The 26686-nt window shown below is 41.7% G+C and overlaps 1 protein-coding gene across 2 annotated transcripts in view; it reads left to right on the top strand.

The window, feature by feature from the left end:
* Window positions 1-26686, top strand: part of SEC24D (SEC24 homolog D, COPII component) — a 116452-nt gene that overhangs the window by 1971 nt on the left and 87795 nt on the right. The window contains exons 2-6 of one of the 2 annotated variants that reach the window (XM_086407267.1): window positions 412-570; window positions 9876-10005; window positions 15522-15670; window positions 16941-17216; window positions 17760-17887. In XM_086407267.1, coding sequence (XP_086263393.1) covers window positions 453-570; window positions 9876-10005; window positions 15522-15670; window positions 16941-17216; window positions 17760-17887 — 801 coding nt within the window. In that variant the 5' untranslated portion in view covers window positions 412-452. Of the gene's footprint in view, window positions 1-411; window positions 571-9875; window positions 10006-15521; window positions 15671-16940; window positions 17217-17756; window positions 17888-26686 lie in introns of both variants that reach the window. The other variant, XM_086407266.1, reaches the window with a different exon arrangement.

Genomic DNA, 26686 nt, shown 5'->3' with positions numbered 1-26686 from the left:
CAAGTCTGGTCAGTCAGTGACATTGACATGTGGTTATTGCCAGTGACACTCTCTATGCTGAAACAGGGCCCTGGAAACAAAAGGCACCAAGATAGTAGATACATTTATGAGAGACTCTCTGTGACACAGTTTAGGCTTACAATGAGAAAGGGATTGGCAGCTGTTATTCAGGATTTAATGCCTGTGCATTTGCCTAGGGCTATGGAAGTGAGTTACTGAGTTCCATAGAGCTGTGGTTAGAGCCTTTTTAGGGGAAAATAATATTGTTTGATATGAAGCTGTCTCATGTACTTGATAACTGTACCTTTCTTCAGACTATTGTAAACATTTATTAACAGTGTTTATATTTTTAATAACATTAAGTGACTCAAACTCTCATGTTGATGTTTTTTCTTTTTCCTTCTGTTACAGGGTTCTTTCATAGAACTATTCCTTGGAATGATATTTTCATAATGAGCCAGCAAGTTTATGTGGCTACACCTCCCTATTCTCAGTCCCAGCCTGGAATTGGCCTTTCTCCACCGCATTATGGGCACTATGGGGACCCGTCTCATGCAGGTTCTCCACCAGGTAAGGTGCACTATTTTGACGCGTGTGTGATTATTGAATCTCAAGCTCGGAGACATAAGATATTCTTAAAGAGCAGCTTTGGAAGAGTTGAATGTTAATTATAGACAATGCAGTGGTTTGAGCTTATAGGATTATTTGGAAAAGCCTATCTTATCACTTTGGTTTTTGCATAGAGGTTTATTTTTTAAATATAGATGAAAACAAAGACACTTCCTGAGTGTCTCGTTTTTACTGTTAGACTTGCTCTTATTATTAACCGGTAGTGTGAGGTTATTACAAACACTAAAACCCCCACAAATTATATATACATACACATATATGTGTATATATGTATGTATATACACTATATACTAAATATATGTATGTTAAATATATACATATACTAATATTGGAAAAATCTCATTAGATTTGTATGCTGAAGTTTATTCAGTGATGATAATAATAAGAAAAACATGGCCTTGCTTTAAATCATTATTAAATAATATTGGTTGCCCTAAAATTTGGTGCCCAGCAAGGAATCTTGGTTTTTGGAGCAGAGGTGGGAGAAGGAGTCATGGAGTGGGACTCCTGTTGCTCTTATGGCAGCTGACATGATAAGATCACCTCCCATTTTCAAGGGGCTGCCCTGAGGGGCCAAGTTTCAGGGTCGGCAGGGAGGCTAATAATAGCTTGTTTCAGTGCTGATGACCCCAGATTCCCTAAAAATATTTGTGAAAGACAGTTCTTGGGACTGGCTGTGTATAAATAATTGAGTATCTCTGGAGGTTTACTAGGACTGACTCAGGGATATAGGATCCAGGCCTTGCTGGGTAGCTTGTGTGGAGTGCAGAGTCAGCCAGGGGTGAGGAAAGCCTCTAGGGAGGCTTGATGGTAGCAGCCACGCACAGTTGCAGCAGAAGATGCTGTGAGACTGAATTTCCTGTGGGAAGTCGCTCTTCTGACTTAGTCTGGGTTTTAAAAACCTCCAGATGAGGCATCGTCATCTTGTCCAGGTTCAGTCCTCCCCATAACATTTCTTGATCTGGGTCCTGTAAGAACCATTTAACCCATCTTTCTCCAATTTCTTTTCTGTCTGGTGGTTCATTCCCCCTCAGCATTTATATATAATTATCATTATGCATTGCTTTTTTTTTTTTGAGTGCTTATCATGTATCATAAACTGGCCCTAAAAGAATTATGTGAATAATTTTATTTAACCCTCATTCAATGCTGTTCAGTAGATTATTAGCCTTATTTTGCAGCTAAGAAAACTGGATGTCTGAAATACCATGATTTATCCAAGGTACAGAGCTGGTGGTGTAACTGGGATTCACACCGCAGTCCCTTGAGAAAACAAGCAGCAAACTTGAATAGACACCTAAGTAAAACATTCAGTGTTACTCACTTTTCCTCCTTCTCTTCACAGCCATTTCTTAAGTCCTCAGTCCACTCCCTCATGCCCCATCCTTGCCTTGCAGCCCTCCATGGCTCAGTGTATTCTCTGCTCCATAGCCTGGGCCCTGTCCACCCTTCCCCTTCTCCCACTAGGGTTGTTGGTGACCTCCTGTTACCAAAGGCAGTAGACACTGTCTTGTGCTCTTGAATTTGACACCGTTTACTGCTTTTGTTTGTACAAAACTCTTTTCTCCTTTGGTTTCAATGACTCTGTCCTTTTATTTTTCTTGGTGGCTTTCTGGACAGCTCCTCTAAGGGGTTCCCACTTCCCCACATGACCCTTAAGTGGTGCTGATTCTGCTTCTTTGTTCTGGCTTCACCCTTCTTTCCCTCTCTGTAGATTTTTCCCTTAACTGTGTTATTCCATATGAAGGGCTAGTCTCTCAGATCTTTTCCTCCAGCCCAGATGACTTTCTTAAGGTCCAGATCTGTATTTTCAGTTGCCAACCTGTTTAGGTGGGTATATTAAACTCATCATGTCCAAAATAACTTAGTATATTTTTTCACAAAGCATGTTTTTTCTGGCATTCCATACTCACCGAGCAGCTATCATTCATTCAGCTATCTAAATTAGAACTTCTCACTGTTTTAAAAAATCTCTCCTTTTACCTTCTATAATCCAAATTCTTTTGGGGGTGATTGTCAATCTTTTCTTCCTGCTTCCTCCTTTCTACCTGGTAGTCACTGTTCTTGCTCCAACCATCCACCTCTCACCTGGATGACTAACGTTGTCTCCTAACCACATCCTCTCTCCAGCCTTTCTCCAAACAGTCCAGTCCTGTGTTCTGTTCATTCAGTCGCTCCCTCATGTCCGACTCTTTGAGAAACCATGGGCTGCCACATGCCAGGCCTCCCTGTCCATCACCAACTCCTGGAGCTTGTTCAAACTCATTCATGTCCATTGAGTCAGTGAAGCCATCCAACCATCTCGTCCTCTGTCTTCCCCTTCTACTCCTGCCTTCAATCTTTCCCAGCTTCAGGGTCTTTTCCAATGAGTCAGTTCTTCACATCAGGTGGCCAAAGTATTGGAGTTTCAGCTTCAGCATTAGTTCTTCCAATGAAACTTCAAGACTGATTTTCTTTACAATTGACTGGTTTGATTTTCTTGCAGTCCAAGGGACTCTCAAGAGTCTTCTCCAACACCACAGTTCAAAAGGATCAATTCTTCGGTGCTCAGCTTTCTTTATGGTCCAACTCTCACATCCATATGACTACTGGAAAAACCATAGCTTTGACTAGGCAGACCTTTGTTGGCAAAGTAATGTCTCTGTTTTTTAAATATGCTGTCTAGGTTGGTCATAGCTTTTCTTCCAAGGAGCAAGCATCTTTTAGTTTCATGGCTGCAGTCACCATCTGCAGTGATTTTGGAGCCCCCAAAAATAAAGTCTGTCACTGTTTCCCCATCTATTTGCCATGAAGTAATGGGACCAGATGCCATGATCTTAGTTTTCTGAATGTTGAGTTTTAAGCCAGTTTGTTCACTCTCCTCTTTCACTTTCATCAAGAGGCTCTTCATTTCCTCTTCCCTTTCTGCCATAAGGCTGGTGTCATCTGCATATCTGAGGTTATTGACATTTCTCCTGGCAGTCTTGACTCCAGCTTGTGATTCATCCAACCTGGCATTTCACATGATGTACTCTGCATACAAGTTAAATAATCAGGGTGAGAATATACAACCTTGATGTACTCCTTTCCTAACTTGGAACCAGTCTGTTGTTCCTTGTCCGGCTCTAACTGTTGCTTCTTGACCTGCATTTAGGTTTCTCAGGAAGCAGGTCAGGTGGTCTGTGTTGGAGGGACTTTTATAGCCTGTAAATCTAATTCTGACTTTCTTCTGCTTCAGGCCTTTCTGGCACCTCCAGAAGCTGGTCTGTGCCTCTGTTCAGGGCCTCTAACCCGTCTCCCTGCAGGGTGTGCCCTACCCTCCTCCCCCAGACTCAGTTTACCTGTGGGGCTTGCTGACGTTTCTGACCACTTCCCGTTCTTCCTCAAGCTCATTCATAAACCTTCTCCTCCTGTGTTCTCCAACCCCTGTGTGGCTTTGCTGCCAGTTACCGCACTGTGTGTCACAGATGTGCCTGAACAGTTCAAAAGGTCCTCACTCAGCGTTCGTTCAACAAATGAGTGGACGACCGGCTGCTGCATTCATCAGCCAAGTACTCAGGAGTTCACAGTGCTAAAGCACCATTTTGTTGAATTAGATCCTCATGCTTTAATTTAAACCTCTTTCTCCTTATCAGTTCTCAGATACCAGGCTATCAGACTCTGTCTGTATACATACACTTCTGTAAATTCTGGTATATTTGTTTAATGACTTAAAACTGGCACTAAATTACCCTAGCCTATCTTTCTCTGTGCTGAATGACCTTAGATCTCTTAGTCTTCAGTCATCACATACCTTCTTTTCTAGTCTTTTGGTGTACCTGTTTTTTTCTGTGACAGACTCAGAGAACTTAGCTGTAGTTCCTGGAACTATCTGTTCTACCGTAGATCTGGCCAATGCCAAGTCTTGGTTTCTATGTCTTACATACCATACTGTCCTTTGTGCCAGTTATGTGATGCTAGTGCTCTGCAGTGACAATGTAGTAGGTCTCTTGGGTGAGCAAAATACCTGTGGCGATGCAGCAATGAATAAAACGAACCCAAGCTCCATCCTGACAGTACAGACTTGTCTAGTGGGACATGCTTTAAGGAAATTGATGGTGACAATGCAGGGGACCAACCATTTTGAGGAAGTAGAGGGTGGAATGGAAGCTCACAGCAGGGGCACCTAACCAAGGCTTACAGGTGAAGGGAATCTTCCTGGAAGGAAGGAGCTGAAAGATGAGTGAGGGTCAGCCAGAGAGGGAGGCAGGTCACTGGGATTGGAGAGGTGGCACCTTTGAGAACCTGCAAGAGGTTCACCGTGGCTCTAAGGACAGTAGGGTGCAGTGAAGCATCTTAAGTGGGGAAGGGTCACGTATATTGTTTATTTATATTCCGCATTAGAAAGAGTTGTGAGGAGGGAATCAGTGGGCACACTGCTGTCTGGAGCACAGTTTCGGGTCCTCAGCACTGTTGACGTTTGGGGCCAGCTAATTCTTTGGTGTGGGAGGCCGTGCTGTGCATCCTAGGGCCTTTAGCAGCATCCTTGGCTTCTATGGAGCGTCAGATAGCAGTGCTCCCCCTTCTACTCCCACCCCGGGTCCCAAGCCATTGCAACCGAAAATCTTAGACCTTACCAAGTGTCCCTTCAGGAGCAGCATCACCCTTGGTGAAGGACCACTTGTCTAGAAGCTGAGCAGCAGGAACTGTTGATGTCCTGGAACCAGGGGCTGTGGTGAGGCTTCTAATGAATAGTGAACTTTTGTAGGAATAGCACCAGCCACAGCACCTTAGAAATGAGTCATTATGGTTCTGCCCGTATGATAGGGACTTTGTTTATTTTAGATAAACTTCTTTCTTTCTCAAATGCTTTTTAATTTTGGTTTCAGTGTGTCAGATCCAGGGCCAAATCCAAGATACGCTTTTCTGGGATGTTGTCTTGGTCAGAGGTCAGTCTAGCAGAAAGACATTTGTAAAAGGGTATCAGGAAGCTAAGAGAATAGTAGAGTCAGAGAACCAGGCTTGGGACTCTGCGGTCACGGAGCCGACAGCCAGTAAGCATTGCCTTTCTACACGGGAGCTGTCTCTAGAGCACATGGCAGCCCAGCCTGTAAGAGTCTAGGAAATGGAGATTCCATCTTTCCAGCTCAGGACCACATGGAAAGGAAAGCCAGAGAGGAATTAGAATTGGTATTGCGTAAGCTAGTCTGTAAAAAAAGTCATTGCATTAAAGGCCAGTTTATGATTTTAGATATTTTTCTTTGGACATTGTTGTTGTTGTTCTGACTGAGTTAGACACTCAGTCGTGTCTAACTCTTTGCAGCCCCGTGGACTGCAGCACGTCAGGCTTCCCTGTCCTTCACTGTCTCCCAGAGCTTGCTCAAACTCATGTCCATTGAGTCACCGATGCCATCTAACCATCTAATCCTCTGCCGCCCCCTTCTCCTCTTGCCCTGAATCTTTTCCAGCATCAGAGTCTTTTCCAGAGAGCTGGCTTTTTGCATCAGGTAGGCAAAGTATTGGAGCTTCAGCATCAATCCTTCCAATGAATATTCAGGACCAATTTCCTTTAGGATTGACTGGTTTCATCTCTTTGCTGTCCAAGGGACTCTCAAGAGTCTTTTCCACAATTTGAAAGCATCAGTTCTTTGGTGCTCAGCCGTCTTTATGGTCCAACTCTCACATCCATGCATGACTACTGGAAATACCATAGCTTTGACTAGGCAGACCTTTGTCGGCATAGTAATGTCTCTGCTTTTTAATGTGCTGTCTAGGTTAGTCATAGCTTTTCTTCCAAGGAGCAAACATCTTTTAATTTCATGGCTGCAGTCACCATCTGCAGTGATTTTGGAGCCCAAGAAAATAGTCTGTCACTGTTTCCACTTTCTCTCCCTCCAGTTGCCACGAAGTGATGGGACCAGATGCCATGATCTTAGTTTTTTGAATGTTGAGTCTTAAGCAAGATTTTTCACTTTCTTCTTTCACCCTCATCAAGAGGGCATAAACATAGTTAGATCTTTCTCATGGTATGGTTTTGCTTTCCTATTAAGGTTCTCATACTGAAATTCTCATAACCTGATTCCTCTTTACCTCTGATCAGTTATGAAAATGCCAGGTATGTGACCAAAGACTATGACTGTGCAGATAACAGTGATACTGGTTTCCTTTGCCCCAAGAATAGAGTCCAGTTGGTACCTGGGACTTTGTAATCTGACCCCAGCCAACCTGGACAGCCTCTGCTCCGGCCACTTCCCCACCGTCTGTCAACACTTCGCCTTTTGCCTGATCACACCCCGCTCTCTCAGATCTTTAGTTAAGCTTTGCCTCTTGCCTGGAACCCCCTGTCCTATCTCTGTGCTAAGACAGCTCCAGCCCGTTCAGAATTCACCACGAGCAGGCCTTCCTGTCTAAACTTTTCTTGATTCCCATAGGAGGTGTTAAGTAGTTCCTCTGCATTTTACACTTGTCACCAGGGGCTGTAACTGTTTGTTTACATGGTTGTCTGTTCCCTAAGAGCTCTAAGTGCCTCAAAGGTACACTAAATGTATGTTGAACAAGAATGAATTTGAATCATTGCTACAGAGTTGATTTCCAAAAATAAAAGGGAAAGAATCTTTTAGTAAGATTTGTGTGAGACATTTCTGCTTGAGTGTGTAAGAACTGTTTTTGGTTTGGTTTGGTTTTTAGAAACAGGTTTATAAATATATGCGTCTCATGTACACATGAAAATACCAGGGCATGAATAACTCCGAGAACTAGTTTTTGATGCTGTATGAGAGCTGCTGATGAAACTGCTGTTTGCATACCTATTTAAGGAATGAGAATATCTTTGGATTCTTGAAGTGCCTTTAATTATTACTGCATTAGTGCTAGTATTGTAGATTTTCTATTTTTGTCCAAAATAATGTTTTAAGAATGAAAATACAAGAGTGCATATAATTATGATATATGTATCTTGTTAGACTATATTGATAAATCTTTGGAAAAAAGGAGACAAAAGGTATGACCAGGGTGAAGAAACTAAGATTTCTTGGGAGATTCCCTTTATATATCTGACATTGTTCTGGATGCTCCTATGCCCATTACCTAGTTTAATTCTCAGAATGATCCACAGAGACAGGGGACAGTGTTGCCATGGTACGGTGTTAAAAGTTTAGGTTCTGAAAGAAAAAAAGTATCTTTTTAGGGTCTCAGGTGTTTAGTGATACAGGAAGAATGCAGACTCCAGTCTGTATGGCTATAAGTCTCATGTTTTTCTAACTCTGCTGGATTCGAGGTATAAACTGTATGTAAAAATAAGAATAATATTTGTTGTTTTTGTTCTTGGTATATGGAAAATGGCTACAAAAAACTGTGACGGTAAAGTTAATATAAATTTTTTCTTAAGTTTGAGGAAATCAGTTTTAAGAAAAGAAACCTTTGTATAAGTTTCACTAATATTATTCATGACTACTGCTACTTCACTGGCTATGTTTCATTCTGGATTACCCAGGCATCTGAGAGCATGCCCTTCAGAGGGTTATTATGACCACATAAGAAATTCTTCCTGGGCCACTGTAGGGTCATCCAGTCACTTTCCTTACTTTCTAAGGGAATAAACTTTCTCGGAAGATGAAAGAAGAAAGGAAAAAAAAGAAAGAAAGAAGAAAGGAAATGTTGAGTATGAAATACCACTGTGAGGCCAAATGGAAGAGTTCGCAGAAGGCAGCCAGGAGGTCACTGGTGACCATGCCAGAGAGGAGAACGGGGTCAAAAGTAAAGTGAGTGAGAGAAAGAAAGCTTGTGGTTACCAGGGAGCAGAGCAGAGGCAGGGTAAACTGGGGGACTGGGACTAACACATACACTCTGCTGCTGCTGCTGCTGCTAAGTCACTTCAGTCGTGTCCGACTCTGTGTGACCCCATAGACGGCAGCCCACCAGGCTCCCCCATCCCTGGGATTCTCCAGGCAAGAACACTGGAGTGGGTTGCCATTTCCTTCTCCAATGCATGAAAGTGGAAAGTGAAAGTGAAGTCGCTCAGTCACGCCCGACTCTTAGCGACCCCATGGACTGCAGCCCACCAGGCTTCTCCGTCCATGGGATTTTCCAGGCAAGAGTACTGGAGTGGGGTGCCATCGCCTTCTCTGCATATGCACTCTACTATATATAAAACAGGTGACTAATAAGGATCTAGTCTATAGCACAGGGAACTCTACTGTACACGGTAATGGTCTATATGCGGAAAGTATCTAAAAAAAGAGTGAGTGTATGTATAGTAACCGATTCACTTTGCTGTGCTGTTGAAACTAACACAACATAGTAAACCAACTATACTCCAATAAAAATTAGAAGAAGAAAAGTTGAATGGTCTGGAACAAAAGCAAGCAGAATGGGAGTAGGGACAAACACATAGAAGAAATGTACTTTTTCTCTTTTTTCTTTGCTGAAGTCTGAAAGGGGTGTCACAGGTAATCATGTTTGAACCTTTCCTTCTGCAGTGAGGGGAAACTGAGGCCCACAGAGGTAAACTTCTTGCCCAGCCTGGCTGGATGGGCCATCACACTGCTCTAACCCAAGCTCAGTGATTTTTCTCCTTTACCACCATTTCTCTGTAAGAAGGAGAGAAAAAATGTTTGAGAACAGTTTTAAAGAGAAACTTTTAAAGATCTCTGTTGCAGAAGAGGTGCTTGTAAGTTAAAACGGGCACTACTGGGAGCATCTTCATCACGTGTGGTCTCGTAGTTTGTATGAGAAACTGAGATGACTTGAGCAGGCCCTCAGCTGCTTGTCACCCAGCCCGTGGGAATCCTGGAAAAATGATTAACTCTGAGGTCCATGCTCTGGATCCATGGGAGAAACAGATGCCCTTCTCCATTCACTTTCCTCATGCTGTAACTCAGGCATTTTCAGAGGTCCTTTCCCCTTGTAGTTAGAGTTACTACGCTTTGCGAGGCCTCATACTGTTTTTCTCCCCCGATTTGCAGTCTGATACCCAGTGGGCGCATTTCACTGTGTACTCGGGCAGTCTTTATGCGATGGTGCATTTCTGTCAGGGTGCCTCTCTACCAGACACAAAGATTTGCTTCTGTTTTAGTTTCTGGTTAAAGTGGTGTCCGCACTCCTGTCACTGTGGCGGTCAGTGATGCCGCAGCCTGGTGTGGGTGAGTCTGTGCTGGCGAAAGCAAGTGTGAAGGAGACCCTGTCCTAACCCGTTCTGCCGCTCCTGCTTTCCATTTTTGACCTGTTACCTTTGTGTTCTCTCTCCCTGCACATTCACACTCTTCTAAGCTCCTGTCCTTCCCTTGCAGGCATGATAAAGCCGGCGGGGCCTCTGGGGGCAGCTCCCCCTGGGGGGATGTTGCCTCAGGGCCATCCGCCTCCTGGACCCCATCAGTTCGGCCAGAACGGAGCTCATGCGCAAGGTCCTCCTCCACAAAGGTGAGCTAGAGGCTAACCCCCATCTGTGTCATCTGCTGAGACTGTCTCACAGGTCCCTATTGGATGTGCAGGTTTGTCGATTGAAACTTTGACCTCTCGATGCCTCGAAAGGATCTATTGGAAAACGGTCAGGAAACAAAGCGTTTAAAAAAGTTAGGACATTGAAATAACCAGTGCTAATAAATAAAATACCAATACAGTTAAAAAAAATAATGAAAATGACTTGTGTCAGTAGCTTTTAGTTTGGAATTGTATTCATCTTGTGTGTATGCGTGCTCAGTTGCTAAGTTGTGTCCGACTCTGCGACCCCACGGACTCTATCCGCCAGTCTCCTCAGTCCATGGGATTTCTCAGGCAAGAATACTGGAGTGGATTGCCATTTCCTTCTCCAGGGGCTCTTCCCAATCCAGGGATTGAACCCACGTCTCCTGCGTTGGCAGGTCGGTTCTTTACCAGTGAGCCACCAGGGAAGCCCATGTTCATCTTAGTGCTTTGTATTAATCTCTAATTCCTTCAGATGTCTGTGCTTTATATTCTCCAGTGGAATTTTAAATCATCTGTTCCCTTAAATCCTTTACAGAACTGAGTTCAATGCCAGTAGGTGCTGAATAAATACTTTAAAAAAATTAAATCAGATTGCGGCCAGTGGTGAGGACTGTGGATTTGATGTGGAAGGCACACAGATGCCAGTGAAGGACTCTTGAAAGGCAGGGCGATACTAAAAACAACCCGGGAAATCAATCTGTTTGTGTTTATAAATTAAGGAAGGGAGAAGTGGGAGGTGGGCCCGGAGAAGCCAGGGTGTGGGATGTGGGACGTGCTGGGAGCCCTGCAGCCGCTTGGGACTGTGCCCTGCAGGGGGAACCCACCTCACACCTTCCTGGCTGGAATCCCATTGCCGTGTGTCCTGTGAGGTGTTGCTGTTGAGAATCCCAGTGCTAAGCGGTAGACAGTCTTTACGTTGGCATTTGTCCAAGGATTACCCAGAGGCTGTGTTCCCAGATCCCTTCCCTAGGTTGTCAGGCTGCAGGATTGGGGCTGGGGGGTCGGGGAGTGGGCCCTCTGGAGGGCTCTGGACCCTGCCAGTAGTGAGGCCCTTGGGTTACCCTTTCGAGACCTAGTCCCTGTTGATGGGGAAACCCCCTCTGGCACAGTTTAAATCATCACTGACAGGGCATTCGTGAGGCTGTCATTTCCTGGTTCTTGTTCTGATAACATTTTCCATTGAAACGGTAGCTCTGAGATGCAGTGAAGGTTATTGTAGGGATCACTGGATGAGTGAGTCTAAGAAATTTGGTTTCCATGGGACTGTGCTTTGAACACGGAGCATGAAGTCCAAGGCCCCAGTTCAGGTCATGCCCCTCCGGCCCCTCGTCTCAACAGTGTAGCGGTGGGGCCTGCGGGGAGGACGCGAAGGTTGAACCCAGACGCTACCTCTGGTTCATTACCCTTGTGATGCTGGTGACGTTCCTAGGCCTCTAGATCTCATTTTCCTCACTTGTAAAATGAAGAAATAGAATGCTCAGTCCTGAATATAGGCAAGATGTTCTGGAGAAGTACATTGTTGTGAACTGTCAAGCAGGTCAGATTATTTTTTTAAAGAAATGCAAAAATAGAACAGCCGCTTTGAAGTTAAAATTCGAGTCACCAGAAATAGCCTAGACTGCTTTGAACTTTTTGGTTATTTCCACTTGTTTTGCTTGAATTAGGTTGCTTGTGTGTGTGTGTGTGTTAGTCACTCAGTCGTGTCCGACACTTTGCAACCCCGTGGACTGTAGCCCCCCGGGCTCCTCTGTCCATGGAATTCTCCAGGCAAGAATGCTGGAGTGGATTGCCGTTCTCCTCCCTAGGGGATCTTTCCGACCCAGGGACTGGGCCTGGTCTCCTTTGAGCCACTAGGGAAGCCCAGGTAAATCATGGACTTGGCCATCAGAACGATCTTGGCTGTGTGGCTGTGCGCTCTGCGCGGCATCTGCCACAGTGATGAGTAGCAGAGATGGTAGGGGTCGGGCGTGTGTGATACTTGTGGCTCAGGCATTTCTGGCTGGACAAGTTGCTCTGCCTCTGTGTGCCTTCGTTTCCTCATCACAGGTGTAGCAGTAAAGATGTGCTGGTGAGGATTTTGGTCATTAATCCATGCAGAGAACCTCGCACTGCGCACAGCGCCCATCAAAGGCAATGTGCATTAGCCGTTATTGATACCAGCTCACTGGACTTGGAAAGTCTCTGTTGCTTGCCCTGCCTGCTAGCTCAGTGCAGCTACCTATCACAGCTCAGTTGAGGAATCTGCCTATATTGTGATTCCTAGGGAGACACTGACAGATTTTGCCCCATCTCTTTCTCCTCCTGTACTGTTCAATTGCTTCAGCTTAAACTGAATTAAAGGTTGGAAATGGAGCTATAAAGACTGAATTTATGGTTGACGGTGGGGAAAGATGGGGGTAAGGGATAGTTAGGGAGCTTGGGATTGACATATACGCACTGCTGTACATGGATAACCAAAGAAGGGCCTACTGTATACCACAGGGAACTCTGCTCAATGTTATGTGACAGCCTGGACAGGGGAGTAGTTTGGGGGAGAAGGGGTACATGTTTATGTATGGCTGAGTTCCTTTGCTGTTCACCTGGAACTATCAAACTTTGTTAATCAGCTATACCCTAACACAAACTAAAAAGTTAAAAAAAAGGAGAGATCTGGTGTTCAGGCTGAGCCTGTGTTGAGACTCCCTAGCGTCATAGGACGCATTTCTGTGTCTGCAGTTCAGTGCAGGGCAAAGGGCCCAGTGACTGTGCTGATGAGTCATTCCAGCCTGATGACAGGGGTTGTCAGAGAGCAAAGGTCACATGTGGCCTTTTTGTGATGATCATAGCACTTCAAGGAGTCCTTTGTCCTGAGAGGACCCATCCTAGAAGTCTCTTCATTTTTTACCACATCTAAACTGTTGAATAAAGTCATTATGCTGACTTAAATTTTAAAATCATGGTTTTTATTTTTAAATATTGCTATTTCAAAGTTTTCTAAAACTTAAAAATCATACCTAGTCATTTGGCTTTTTTATCTTGGCTGAGGCAAAATAAATGTCTTAAAATTGTAAATGGTACTAAAGTTCTCTACAGTGTGTTACTGCTGGGTGGGATTAATTTCTTATATAAAATCTATAACCTAAAGTTCCATTTTTTAATTATTAAGGGAAAATTTAATTGTAAGTGTTCTGTTTTGACCCAAGAAATGGGAAATTACATGAGAGGGAAGGTGGGAAGGAGACTTGTCTTCCCAAATTGAAGCTATTACTAGGGTGACTCTACCAAGAAATTGGTTTCAATGGAAAAGTAGAAAACAAGAAAAATAAGAGGAACACATCGTTGTTTTCTTTTTCTTTTTTGTGTGTATGTGTAAAGCAATGATGGTTTGGCAGAGCTTTTATCTTATTCAATGGGCTTAGTATTTAAAAATCTAGATTTTGTATCTATCTAATCTTGAAAAATTTGGTACCTTATCTCCAGATTCTAACAAACTTCAGCACGTCACTCACTTCTTAGGCAGTTTGTTGTTAACTTGAAGATGAAAAGTGTTTGAGGTTGAGCAGACCACAGACAGCTGAGTCATCTCTTGAGAGGTTTGGGGTGAAACCGAGGCTCAGTTCTCATATTTTATTAATCCTCAGGTTATAATCCTTTATGGTCCTTTTTGATTACCTCTTCTGACATTCAATGAAACAGTTAATTAAAATATGTAATTGGAGCTTTTCTATTCTAAGTTTCATTATAATTGTGTTAAATCTATAGATTTAACTTGAAAAGGATTGATATCTTAATAACTTTGAATCTTTTGATTCATAAACAAGTATATTCCTCTATTTAAGTCTAGTTTAATTTCTCTTAGCAATAATTTATATCTTCTCATATAGAGGTTTTGCACTTATTTTGTTAAATTCACTCCCAATATTGTATGTTTTTCAATGGTATTATAAATGGTGTATTTTAAACTTTCACTTCCTCATTGTATGTTGCTAGTATATAGAAATAGAATTCATTTTTGCAAAAAAAAAGTAAATGTTTCTTAACCAAGAAACATGCTGAATGGAGTAATCAATGAGAAATACTTAAATCTGTATGATTTTTAATTCTAACCACATTGTATTTAGAGCAGGAAAGGGACCATTCCATTTTTATGGATTGAAAACTGAGAGCTACAAGGAATTACATGGCTTGTCCCAGTTCACACAGCAAGTCTTTAGGTTAGGAATCAGGGGCCTGGATTCTCACTGAAGCTCTGAGATCCACATGGCCTTGAATAAACTAATTTTGAAAAGTAATGAAACTTGAAAAATATTAAACCACTTTGTATGTTTAAGATGTTTTGTTAATCTTTTCATATGTGTATCAGAGCTTTTAAAAATATTTTTATTAAAAAGTTATTTAATAAAAGTTATCCTTTCAATACTATTTTATTTTTACTTTTAAGTTGATAATATTGCTTGACTGATTCATGTTGACATATGGCAAAACCACCACAATATTGTAATCATCCTCCAATTAAAATTGATTAATTTAAAAAATCCAATCTGTTTAAGAGTTAGGTTGGTCAGAAAAAAAATTTGTGAATTTCTGATGCCTAACTCCTAGGATATGTATTAGGCAGTGAATGATAAGTTGGCATTTATGGGTCAAAAAGTAATAGCTAATGGTTGTTCAGTCTCTCATTCCGTATTTTAAATCTTTAACCTTTTGTTAAGAAATACTTGAGGATGCTTGTCCTACTTCTATTTGAAACGTATTTCATCCTGTCTGTACTATCTCTTTAAAAGTGATTCACAGGATTTTATATTTAAGAAATATTGTTAACATCTATGAAATATTTCTGAACATGTTGGGGAAATGTTTTTTCTCGAAAGAATGAATAATACTGCCCGCCTTCTCTGGTTAGCCCAAACCCTGTTGCTGGACCTCACGCTACAGTCCCTAACGTGTTCTGTAGCATACGCACATTCTGCCTGTGTGCAAATGTTTCCTGTTACCTATGAAACCCCATGAATGAGTTTTCAGAAAAAGACAAAGAGCATAATTTTTTGAAAAAAATGAAATGATTTCTTTTTATGAAGCAATGGATTTACAAAGCATATCTTTAACACAGTTCTCAAAAACTTAATTCTAAGTGATCATAAAGATACAGTCAACAAACAAAGCATTTTAGTTTTCTTGGTTTCTGTCCGATTGATCATTAGCCCTAGTATAGATGATTTCTAATGGACTCAGCTTCCTAAATTGATTTCCAAAACTTGTTAAGTGATGACCATTAGAATTTTTTTTTTTTTTGGCCATGTGTCTTGATATCTTTAGCATGTGAACATAAATATGGGATGGTGCTACATGATTGATTTTGAGCTCATGTCGAGGGTAAAGATGTATCATACAATATCAGTGGTTTTCCTAGTGCCCACTAGACAGGCTGATTGAACTTTGCAAGTTGTTGTATGTCATTTGCGTGCGACATTAACACCCCTTTTCTCCCTCAGATTTCCTGGCCCTCCACCTGTCAACAGTGCGGCCCCCGCCTACCCACCATACTCGCCCTCAACACAGTCGTCATATCCAAGTCCAGGGTCCACTTCGTCCGTCGCCCAGCTGGGCAGTCAGCTCAATGCTATGCACATTAACAGCTATGGTAACAATTTCATTTTTCATGATTATTGACTGCCTTGTCTCATGAGTATTTTCAGTAAGAAACTTTTCCCTCAGATTCAAAATAGAAATATCTCTGGTATACCATATTGAACTAATTTTGGACGTTTTCATATAAATTATCTGTATTATGTATGGCAGTAATTTTTTTTTCCAAATTATGCTGCCATTTATTTCAAGGTAAGTGAAGGACCTGCAGAATGCCTTACATTCAACACTACACCAATAAAAAACAAAAAATACTGACTTCACAAATAAACATTAGAACAGTGAAATTACTTTAAGAAATGTAAGTTTTAACCCTGTGTTTATTGTGAGGCCCACAAATCAAAAATATAATATTCTTAGTTTCACAGTGCATTTTAAATTCTGCATTTAGATCATGGGAGGAATGGAAGCTCAGATGTGAGGCAGAAAAGATTAATAGAGAAGACAGTTACAGTACTGAGATGTTCATCAGTAGAAATGCTGTCTATTTTAGGAGCCATGGACATGTTCTCTGGGACAACAGCAGGGTCAGCCATTGATCTGGATGACCAATGTTTTCATTACTTATCGTTAGTTTCTTAAAAGTATCAGTAAAACTCCCCTCAGAATATTTCCTTTTACTGGTTTCAAAATGGATAAATCTTCAAAGCAGCAACTCAGTTTCACATAATCAGGGGAAGGAAGAAATAATCTGGTTCTACAACTTCAAATATGACTGGATAGAATTTTTGTTGCCAGTCCCTTCTCCTTCGTTACTTCTTCCTACTTCCAAAATCCATTCTATCAAGTCAAGCACAGGATGCAAATAATTTATTGACCTGAGTAAATAATGCTTGTTATGTAAAAAATTTTTTTCTTCTGTATGGTTTTCTATACTCTGCACCAGACAAAGTTCAGTTGCCCAGTCGTGTCCTACTCTTTGTGACCCCGTGGACTGCAGCACGCCAGGCTTCCAGTCCACTTTTCATGATAATTAATGCCATGTATCATGAAAAGTGGATACAACTGAGTTAAAATTTATCCCTCTAATTTTCTATCATTATAAATGTAGCTCTTTTAAAATTCTTCACTTGTATTAAATACCCCAAATAGGATTTGTGTTACTTTCCAAATGATGATTTCTTCTTGTGGGGGAAAAATTGACTTGTAAGAGTGCCTTCTTGCTTTACTCAGGAAAAGGAGTGTCCCTGTTGTATATATGTGGTAGAAGTGAAAGAGTTGCGGAGTATGGTGTTTAGGTCGGCTGGTCTTCTGTTTTTGCCTAGGTTCAGGGGTGGCCCCCCCAAGTCAGGGCCCACCTGGCCCTGTGTCAGCAGCATCATTCCAGGGGCCTCCACAGCCTCCACAACCATCCATTTTGCAGCCTGGATCTCAGATTCTGCCCCCACCGCCCACTGCGCTCAACGGTCCTGGTGCCTCACCGTTGCCTCCGTCAACGCACAGAGCAGACGGGCTCCCTGGGCCTGCTCCTCCAAATGCCCAGTACCAGCCCACGCCTCTCCCAGGACAGACCCTGGGCCCTGGATATCCTGCACAGCAGGGTAAGGTCACCTCGGGTTACCTGGGGGTACCCTTAATTGGGAATCAGGTTTGTTTCTATGTTACTGCTGCTGCTGCTGCTAAGTCACTTTAGTCGTGTCCAACTCTGTGCGACCCCATAGATGGCAGCCCACCAGGCTCCCCCGTCCCTGGGATTCTCCAGGCAAGAACACTGGAGTGGGTTGCCATTTCCTTCTCCAATGTATGAAAGTGAAAAGTGAAAGTGAAGTCGCTCAGTTGTGTCCGACCCTCAGCGACCCCATGGACTGCAGCCTTCCAGGCTCCTCCATCCATGGGATTTTCCAGGCAAGAGTACTGGAGTGGGGTGCCACTGCCTTCTCCGTACTAGACATCTATCCCTTACTATTTTTGAATAGTGTAACCACTAAGAAGAAGAGGAGAACTGTAGATGTTTGTTTTAATTCCCTGCCTTATTTAATATAAGAAATGCAGCATTCTCGACTGAACAGCATAGTATTGTCAGTGAGCCCTCCATCTGCGTTTTGGGGTTATAGTCATTTCTTTTTAAACTTTCTTCCAAGCAGCTAACTACGGTCCCCCAGTGGCAGGTGCACAGCTCTCCTACCCGGGAGGGTTCCCAGGAGGGCCTGCACAGATGGCCGGCCCACCGCAGCCCCAGAAGAAGCTGGATCCCGACTCCATTCCCAGCCCAGTAAGTGCTCTGCTGTCCGTCTCCCTCACGAAGAACCCACTCTTCATTCAGTGTTCTCAGAAGCTCTTCAGTCTGTCGGCGTTTACCCTGTCCTTTATCGTCCGAGCACAATACCCATCACGTGGGTGAGGCTCATTTCCCTCTGTGGATGTCCGGGGTGGGGAGGGCGCGTCATGGTATACCAGAGGTCTCCATGAGAGAGGCAGCCTATGTGGGCTTGTTTGGTATCATGTAATCTTGGCAGGATCCACTGATGTTTATTCTCATGTATATCAGCAGTATTTATTGATAGTTAATGATTCATTTGTAGTAAAAATATATCTATATAAAAATGCTATTTTCAGAAACTAAAAGATCCTTTCAGGACACCCATAGGAGTGAAAGTACAAAGTATTTTCAGTTCAGTTCAGTCACTCAGTCGTGTCCGACTCTTTGAGACCCCATGAATCGCAGCACGCCAGGCCTCCCTGTCCATCGCCAACTCCTGGAGTTCACTCAAACTCACGTTCATCAAGTCGGTGATGCCATTCAGCCATCTCATCCTCTGTCGTCCCCTTCTCCTCCTGCCCCCAATCCCTTCCAGCATCAGAGTCTTTTCCAGTGAGTCAGCTCTTCGCATGAGGTGGCCAAAGTACTGGAGTTTCAGCTTTAGCATCATTCCTTCCAAAGAACACCCAGGGCTGATCTCATTTAGAATGGACTGGTTGGATCTTCTCACAGTCCAAGGGACTCTCAAGAGTCTTCTCCAACACCACAGTTCAAAAGCATCAATTCTTTGGCGTTCAGCTTTCTTCACAGTCCAACTCTCACATCCATACGTGACTACTGGAAAAACCATAGCCTTGACTAGACGGACCTTTGTTGGCAAAGTAATGTCTCTGCTTCTGAATATGCTATCTAGGTTGGTCATAACTTTCCTTCCAAGGAGTAAGTGTCTTTTAATTTCATGGCTGCAGTCACCATCTGCAGTGATTTTGGAGCCCAGAAAAATAAAGTCTGACACTGTTTCTACTGTTTCCCCAAAAGTATTTTACATATTTTTAAAAACTGGTTTAAATAAAATTAGAGCTATAACTTATTCTGCTCCACTGAAGTGAGTTTCTTTAGAAGAATACTCGTTAGTACTGTATCAGTCAGCTTTATTAGGTTTAGTCTGCATATCAAACAGTCCTCAATTTAGCTTACATCCACAAAGATTTATTTATCACCTAGGTTACCTGTAAGCTGCATTAGCTGCAGTTTGATTTTAGATTCTGCTCCATATGCCCTTATCACTACAGAATCCAAAGTGAAGGGGTATCCCTAATGGGGACATGTATTATCATGATAAAGGGAGAAAAGGAGGAAAACTGGTTAAAAGGTGCAATAGCTCTTAAAGCTTCCAGTCAGATGTAACACACATCAAAATCACTCACACGTCCTTGGCTGAAGCAAGTCATATATCAAAGCCTGACGTCAGTGGTGGAGGGATGTAAATGTTTGCCTCAGAAACTGGACATCTTGTGGCTCTGAGCAGGGATGTAAACTCCTTTGGAGTAAGAAAGAAATCGTTTACAGTTAACTTTCATCTTTGAAGTGGTTTTATAAACATAAGTAGAAAAATTTAGAAAGAGACTAAAGAGCACTAAGAGATACTATGTTTATATTTTATATTATTTATAACCTAACTTTTGTATTAACAAATCATCAGAAAACTTAGTAGCTCAGAAGTGCTATTTATTAATGGTCATGAGTCTGGGCAGGTTTGCTAATCGGGGCTGGATCTGACTGATTTTGGTTGGGCTTGCTTTGTGCATGTGGGGTCAGCTAGAGGCTCGGCTGGAGTCTGGATGGGCTAGGATGGTCTGTGCATTTTCTGTGGTTGCTGTAGCCAAGTACCATGAACTCAGTAGCTTAAAGCAACAGAACTCTCTTGTCTTTGAGTTCTGGAGGTGGTACGTCTGAAGTCAGCGTGTAGGCAGGGCTGTGCTCCCTCCAGAAGCTCCGTGAGAGAGCCTTGTCTCTTCCTTATTTGGCTTGTAGTCTCATCATTCCAGTCCTCGCCTCTGTGGTTACATCACCTTTCCCTCTTCTCTGTGTCTTTTCCTCCAGGTGTCAGTCTCAAAACTGCTTGTGCCTCTCTCGTAAGTTTCATGTGATTCCCCTTAGGGTCCACCAGATAGTCTAGAATAAGCATCATCTCTCAAAATTCTTAAATTCGATCAATTCTTTTGCTATATGCAGTTTTTGTTGTTTAGTCAGTAAGCTGTGTTCGATTCTTTTGTGACCCCATGGGGTGTAGCCCACCAGGCTCTTCTGTCCATGGAACTCTCCAGGCAAGAATACTGGAGTGGGTAACCATTTCCTTCTCCAGGGGATCTTCCCAACCCGCGGGCCAAACTTGCGTCTCCTGCTTTGCCTGCAGATTCTTTACCTTCTGAGCCCCTGGGAAAGCCCCATATGCAGTGTCCTTACTGATGATCATATTTCCAGCCATTACTTTTCTAGCTTAATATTGGGTTGGCCAAAATGTTCATTCAGGTTTTCCTATACGATGGTATGGAAAAACCTAAACGAACTTTTTGGCCAACCCAATATTAAATTATTCCATTTGAAGAAGTATCATGTATTTATGTGATTTACAGTTTAACTTCTTATTTCTCTGCTTGTATGTAACATCTGCAGTCTCTCTAGGTCGTTTCACTTCATTCTCTGATGGCTTTTGACACCCGGTTTGTTGTTAATCTCTCCAATACTGTTTCTGTTGCAGTTATTGGCAATTTTATTATCCGTCTGTAGACTCTTCCATCTCCAGTGTCTCTCAGTTCTTGATCTTCCTTCCTTCCGATGTGCTTTTCATCTGCCCCACATCTAGTCTTACTGTGGCTCCTGTCATTGCCAATGACCGTGTACCTTCAAAGTCTCAGTTGAAAACATTCCATCCTGCAACCACTGCCTCTTATCTTTTCAGCTCATTCCCTTTAGGACTCAAACTCCCATAATACTTCACCCACCAGGATTTACAGTCTACCATTTCTTCTTGATTCCCATCACCTTCATCTTCTCACTTCTCTTATGCAGCTTAGACTCCGTCATCTATAATTATAAATCTGTCCCTTGCATCTTCCGCTCTGAATTCCTTTGCCCCCTCCCTCCACTGGATTCATCTGGAAAATTCCCATGTGTTGTTAAACTAACTTTCCACCTACTCTGGTTAGGTGATGACAACTCGAGAAAGATGCATGCCATGCTTGCTGGTCTCACTTTGAATTCATAACCACTAAACGAAAGTGAACATTTAGTTGTGTTTTTCTAAAACCTGGCTGCGTGAAATACTAACTGGTGGAACATTTTAAATCACTGATGCCCTGCGACCAGCCCGCCACATTATGATTTAATTGTACTGGGCCTTGGGGTTTTTCAAAGTTTCTCTATAAATTCTAATGTGCAGCAAGTTTGGAGCCCATCACACACCTCAACTGACCCCCTTCCATTTCCCTGGATGACTGTCATTTCTTCTCTCTTGAAACTTCTGATACCACCTTTCCCTATTCTGACTCTTTAATGATCACCTTGCTTCTGAGAAAATAGAAGAAATGCAGAGAGACCCTCTGCATGCTTCATTTCCGCGTCTCTCTGGGTCTGTGCCCGTTTGCCCCTCTTCCTGCTTAGTGTGAATAAGCTTGTCCATACTCCTAACCAGGGCTTGTCACCTCCACTTGTGCCCAGGAATCCATCCTTTACGGCCTTTCAAGAACAGCCTCCCAGAAAATGTTCGCTATATTAGAGTTCTCAAAAACAAAAACAACCACTAGGATATATGTCTCTATATGGAAATAAATTTATTTTAAAGAATTGGTTTGCTTGATTGTCGGGGACTGGCAAGACCAATATCTGCTGGGCTGGCCAGCATGCTGGAGACACAGGAAGAGCTGATGTTGCAGCTGGAGTCTGAAGGTGTCTGGAAGCAAAATTCTCTCTTCCTCCGGGGACCTTGCTCTTTTTCTCTTCATCCTTCAACAGGTTGGATGAGGCCCACCCACTGCTTCACTCAAAGTCTACTGATTAAATTCTAATCATATATTTTTAAAAAATACCTTCACAGCAAGATCTGGACTGGTGTTTGTGCTGGGTACCGTGACCTAGCCACACACATACACACACACACACACACATACACCCTGTTGTGTCCCAGGCCCTCCCTGCTCTTCTGCGTGGCATCAGTCACACCAGCCGCCTCTGTATTCCTCAGCCGGATGTCCTCCTGCTCTAGGCTTTTGCACATGCTGTCCCCTCTGCCTAGACCTCTTCCCCGACACAGATGCAGAGCATGGCTCAGTTCTGCGTTTCCTTCATGTCCTGTTTGCTCATCCCTGAGCTCACTTGCACCCTTATCCACGTCGCTCGTATCCATAGCACTTATACCTCACATAGGGTGTATCTGATTTATGCATTTATCTCCTGTCTTCCAAACTAGAATGTAAGCTCCAAGAAGTCCAGGATTTGGTTTTGTTCACTAGTGCATCCCTAACACACAGAACAGGGCCTAGTACAGAGTATGCACTCACGTATTTGTTGAATGAATGTTAACAACGAAAGCAATAAGCAGTATATGTTGTGATTTATTTCAGACTCCTAAAATATACACATACAAATCAGTCCAATAGTGTTTTTACCTTAAAACTAATGAAATACCAATGCCATATGGAACCTGTTTATATTCTTACTACCAAAGTAGAATGCTTTTGCTAACTAAATTAATTTTTCCTTCTGGAAAGAAAGATGTGAAATCATATTTTCTGATCTGTTGCATGCCAGTCCTGAGCTAAAGGCTCACTACACTTCCGGATGGTGGTCTTAATCCACGTTTTTGGAGTTGAGGACACTGGTATCACCATCAACTCTTCCTCACTCTCTAATCAGCGGGAGGATTATCCAGAATTTGAGCCCTGCCCGTCCCCCTCTTTCTCTAACCACGCCAGAGTGCAAATGGTTCTGCTTTAAGCACCTGCCTTCGTGGTGCCCATGCATCTTACTATCTTGCCTCCCTAATCTGTCTTGTTCCTTTATCTCAGGAAAATCACTTTCTTTTTTTTTTCTCTTTCCTGATTCTATTTTGTGAGAGCAGAATACTCTATTCATAGCAGAGAAGTGTGAAAGTGATTCTAGTGGCACATCTTCTGGAGGAAAAAGAAATCCATAAACTTTGAAGTGGCATTAGCATTATCAGGCATTACTGTCAATCAAACTGAAACCCTTGAAGAACAGAGGCACACCCAGAACCTCTATTGAGATTTCTCTGTTGTGCTTTATGTCTAAGCTGTTTTCCGAGAACATGGATTTGAGGTTTAAATAAAAGCTCTATTTTTAATAACCAGAAAAAGAATATATACATATGAATCACTTTGCTGTTTACCTGAAACTAATATGATATTATAAATCAACTGTACTTCAACTTAAAAAAAAATCTCCTAACAGAAAAATAAAACCATTGCTTAATCCAATAAAAACTATATATTTAAAAATTACTAGAGCTATTGTATTTCCTACTCTCTTTGTAGTATTCTTGATCTCTTTGAAGTATTCTAGCAAAGATGTGTATTTATTTAGAAGTGTATAATTATCACTGTCTTTGTTTCTTTGGAGGTAGTGCTTTGTAAGTTGCAAATGGCTAATTTAAAACAAACTTTCTGGAAGCATAGTCTATTTGGAGACTGAGAGCTATCTGTGTTCAATGTATAGATTATTGTGGTTTTTACCTCACTTTCATATTTGACACTTCATTGGTTGAAATGATGACAGTAAATGTTGATAATAGAAAAACTACTCCAGTTTTGAAGAAACCAGATGAGCCCTGTGGTTGAACTATAGAGTGTGATTAGTGTTTTGGTTTTTCTGTTTGCTGCTTTTCTTGGCCCGTGTTAGCTTTCAGTCTCGTTTGTATCTTGCAGTAGTTGTGTTTGGAGCATGTTCAATACCCTTAATTGAATGAGAATTTAAATCCTATGAAATTAAAAAGAAATGTGTGGATTTAAAAGCAGGCTAAGTCTATCTCTGATATGTTGTAGAAACCAATGATATCAATGCCAACTGGGGTATGGATTGGACGAGATGGGAGGGGAAATGGAGCAGGTAACGTTTCAGAGTTACCCGACAGTTTTAATATTAGTAGTAGTTTTTTTTTTAATTGAAATATAGTTGGTTTACAATATTGTGTTTCAAATATACAGCAAAGTGATTCAGTTATACATATTTTTCAGATTTTATTTTCCCATTGAATACAGTTCCCTGTGCTATACAGTAAATCCTGTTGTTTATTTTATATATAGTGACGTAGATATGTTAATCCCAAACTCCTAATTTATTTCCTACCCTTTCCTCTTTGGTAACCATAAATTTGTTTTCTGTGTCTGTTAGTTTGTTTCAGCTTTGTAAATAAATTCATTTGTATTATTTTTTAGATTCCACATTTAAGTGATACCATGTATTTGTCTTTCTATCTTACTTCACTCAGTATGATAATCTCCCAAGTTTATCCATGTTGCTGCAAATGGCAATAGTTCATTCTTTTTTATGGCGGAATAATATTTTGTTGTATATACAAGATCTTCTTTATTCATTCATCTGCTGGTAGACACTTAGATTGCTTCCAGTAGTCTTAGCTATTGTAAATAGTGCTGCTATGAACATTGGGGTGTGTTGTATCTTTTTAATTCATTTTTATCTTTTCCAGATATATGTACTCAGGGGTGACATTACCATATCATATGGTAGCTCTATTCTGAGTTTTTTGAGGAACCTCCACACTGTTTTCCATAGTAGCTTACCAATTATATTTCCACCAACCATGTAGGAGGGTTCCTTTTTCTCCACACCCTCCCTGGCACTTATTGTATATAGACTTTTTGATAATGACCAGTGTGAGGTGATTTACCTCATTGTAGTTTTGATTTGCAGTTCTGTAAATAACTAGTGATGTTGAGCATATTTTCATGTGCCTGTTGGTCATCTGTGTGTCTTCTTTGGAGAAATATCTATTAACATTCAGATCTGTCCATTTTTTGATTGGCTTGTCTGTTTCTTTAATATTGAGCTGTATGAGCTGTTTGGACATTTTGGAAATTAGCCTCTTGTCAGTCACATTATTTGCAGTCCATAGGTTGTCTTTTTGTTTTATGTATGGTTTTCTTTTTTGTGCAAAAGCTTTTACGTTTGATTAGGCCCCATTTGTTTATTTTAGCTTTTATTTATTTTGCCTTGGGAGACTGAGCTAAGAAAATATTGCTACAATATATGTCTGAGAATGTTTTACCTATGTTTTCTTCTAGGAGTCTTATGGTGTCATGTCTTATATTTAAGTCTTTAAACAATTTTGAGTTTATTTGCATATGTGGTATGAAGAATTGTGCTAACTTTATTGATTTACATGAAGCTATCCAGTTTTCTCAGCACCACTTTCTGAGAAGGCTGACTGTTCTTCATTGTATATTCTTGCTTCTCTTCTTGAAGATTTAATGGAAGGTAGGTGTGGGGGTTTATTCCTGGCTCTGTTCTGTTCCATTCATCCAGGTATGGTTTTGTGCCAGCACCACGCTGTTTTGATTATAGTAGCTTCATAGTGTTGTCTGAAGTCTGAGAGAGTTACGCTTCCTGCTTTGTTCTTTTTCCTCAGGATTGCCTTTGGTAATTCTGGGTCCTTTGTGGTTCCATATAAATTTTATGATTATTTCTTCTACTTCTGTGAAAAATGCCATGGGCAATATGATAAGGATCACATAAATCTGTAGATTGCCTTGGGTAGTATGACCATTTTAACAATAGTAATTCTTCCAATCCAAGAGATGGGATGTCTTTCCATTTCCCTTTGTCTTTCTAGTGTTTCATTGTTAAAGAAATGTAGCAGATTTCTGTATATTAATCTTGTACTCTGCTGCCTTCCTGGGTTCATTTGTTAGTTCTCGTAGTGTTGGTTTGGAGTGTTTAGGGTTTTCTGTATAGCATATCATGTCATCTGCATATAGTAACACTTTTACCTCCCAGGGGCACAGGGCCTGTGTTGACTCCTCCCCACCCTCATCCTTTCCTACTACCTAGTTACAAGGGGGATCGTTCCTGCAGCTTTGGTTGTATAAGAGATCTTCTGCCAGCTTTCAGTTAGTACTCTCTGAGAATTCTTCCACATGTAGATGTATTTTTGATGTGTGTGGGAGGGGGTGAGCTCCACGTCCTTCTACTCTGCCATCTTGATCTCCCCTCACGTTAATAGTGTCTTTAAACTGCATGTCCTCCAATGTAAATATTCCATTCTGAATGCTCATCTCATTTCTCCCCAGTTTCCCCTCTAAATTTTTATTCCTTTCTTTTTTTTTTTTTTTTTTTTTAGTTTCTTGTCACTTTTATCCTGTAAGAAAGAAGTGAGGGCAGGGAGAAGATAAAGAGGAAGAGAAAGATCCTTTTATTATTAGAATTCCTTACAACTAGTCCCTGGACAGTTACAACAGAAGAACAATATTTTGTGCCTATATCTTCATCAATAAATGTTTTAGTAGAGAAATACAAGGTATTTCCAAAGTAGAGGACAAAACTTTGGGACTTTTCTTTCTTCTCGTCTCTATATGGTAGGCAAAAACCATATGGGAACACTTGATATTGTTTGTTTCTTATGTCTCAAGGAGCAGGGATATGGTGGGGGAAACTTGAAAGGCAAATTAAAGATTAAGAGGGATTTGAGGAGAAAAGTCAGGGCTTCTTTAAGTTATACGTTGTAAATCATTTCTTCTGAATTTAACTATTTTTAGCTTTTTAGAGTTTTCTTTAACT

The sequence above is a fragment of the Bos grunniens genome, chromosome 6 (genome assembly GCF_055505025.1).
Source record: "Bos grunniens cultivar Pamir isolate PY7600 chromosome 6, Bosgru_T2T1.0, whole genome shotgun sequence".
Taxonomy (NCBI): domain Eukaryota; kingdom Metazoa; phylum Chordata; class Mammalia; order Artiodactyla; family Bovidae; genus Bos; species Bos grunniens.
This window is presented reverse-complemented; position numbering and strand designations above follow the sequence as displayed.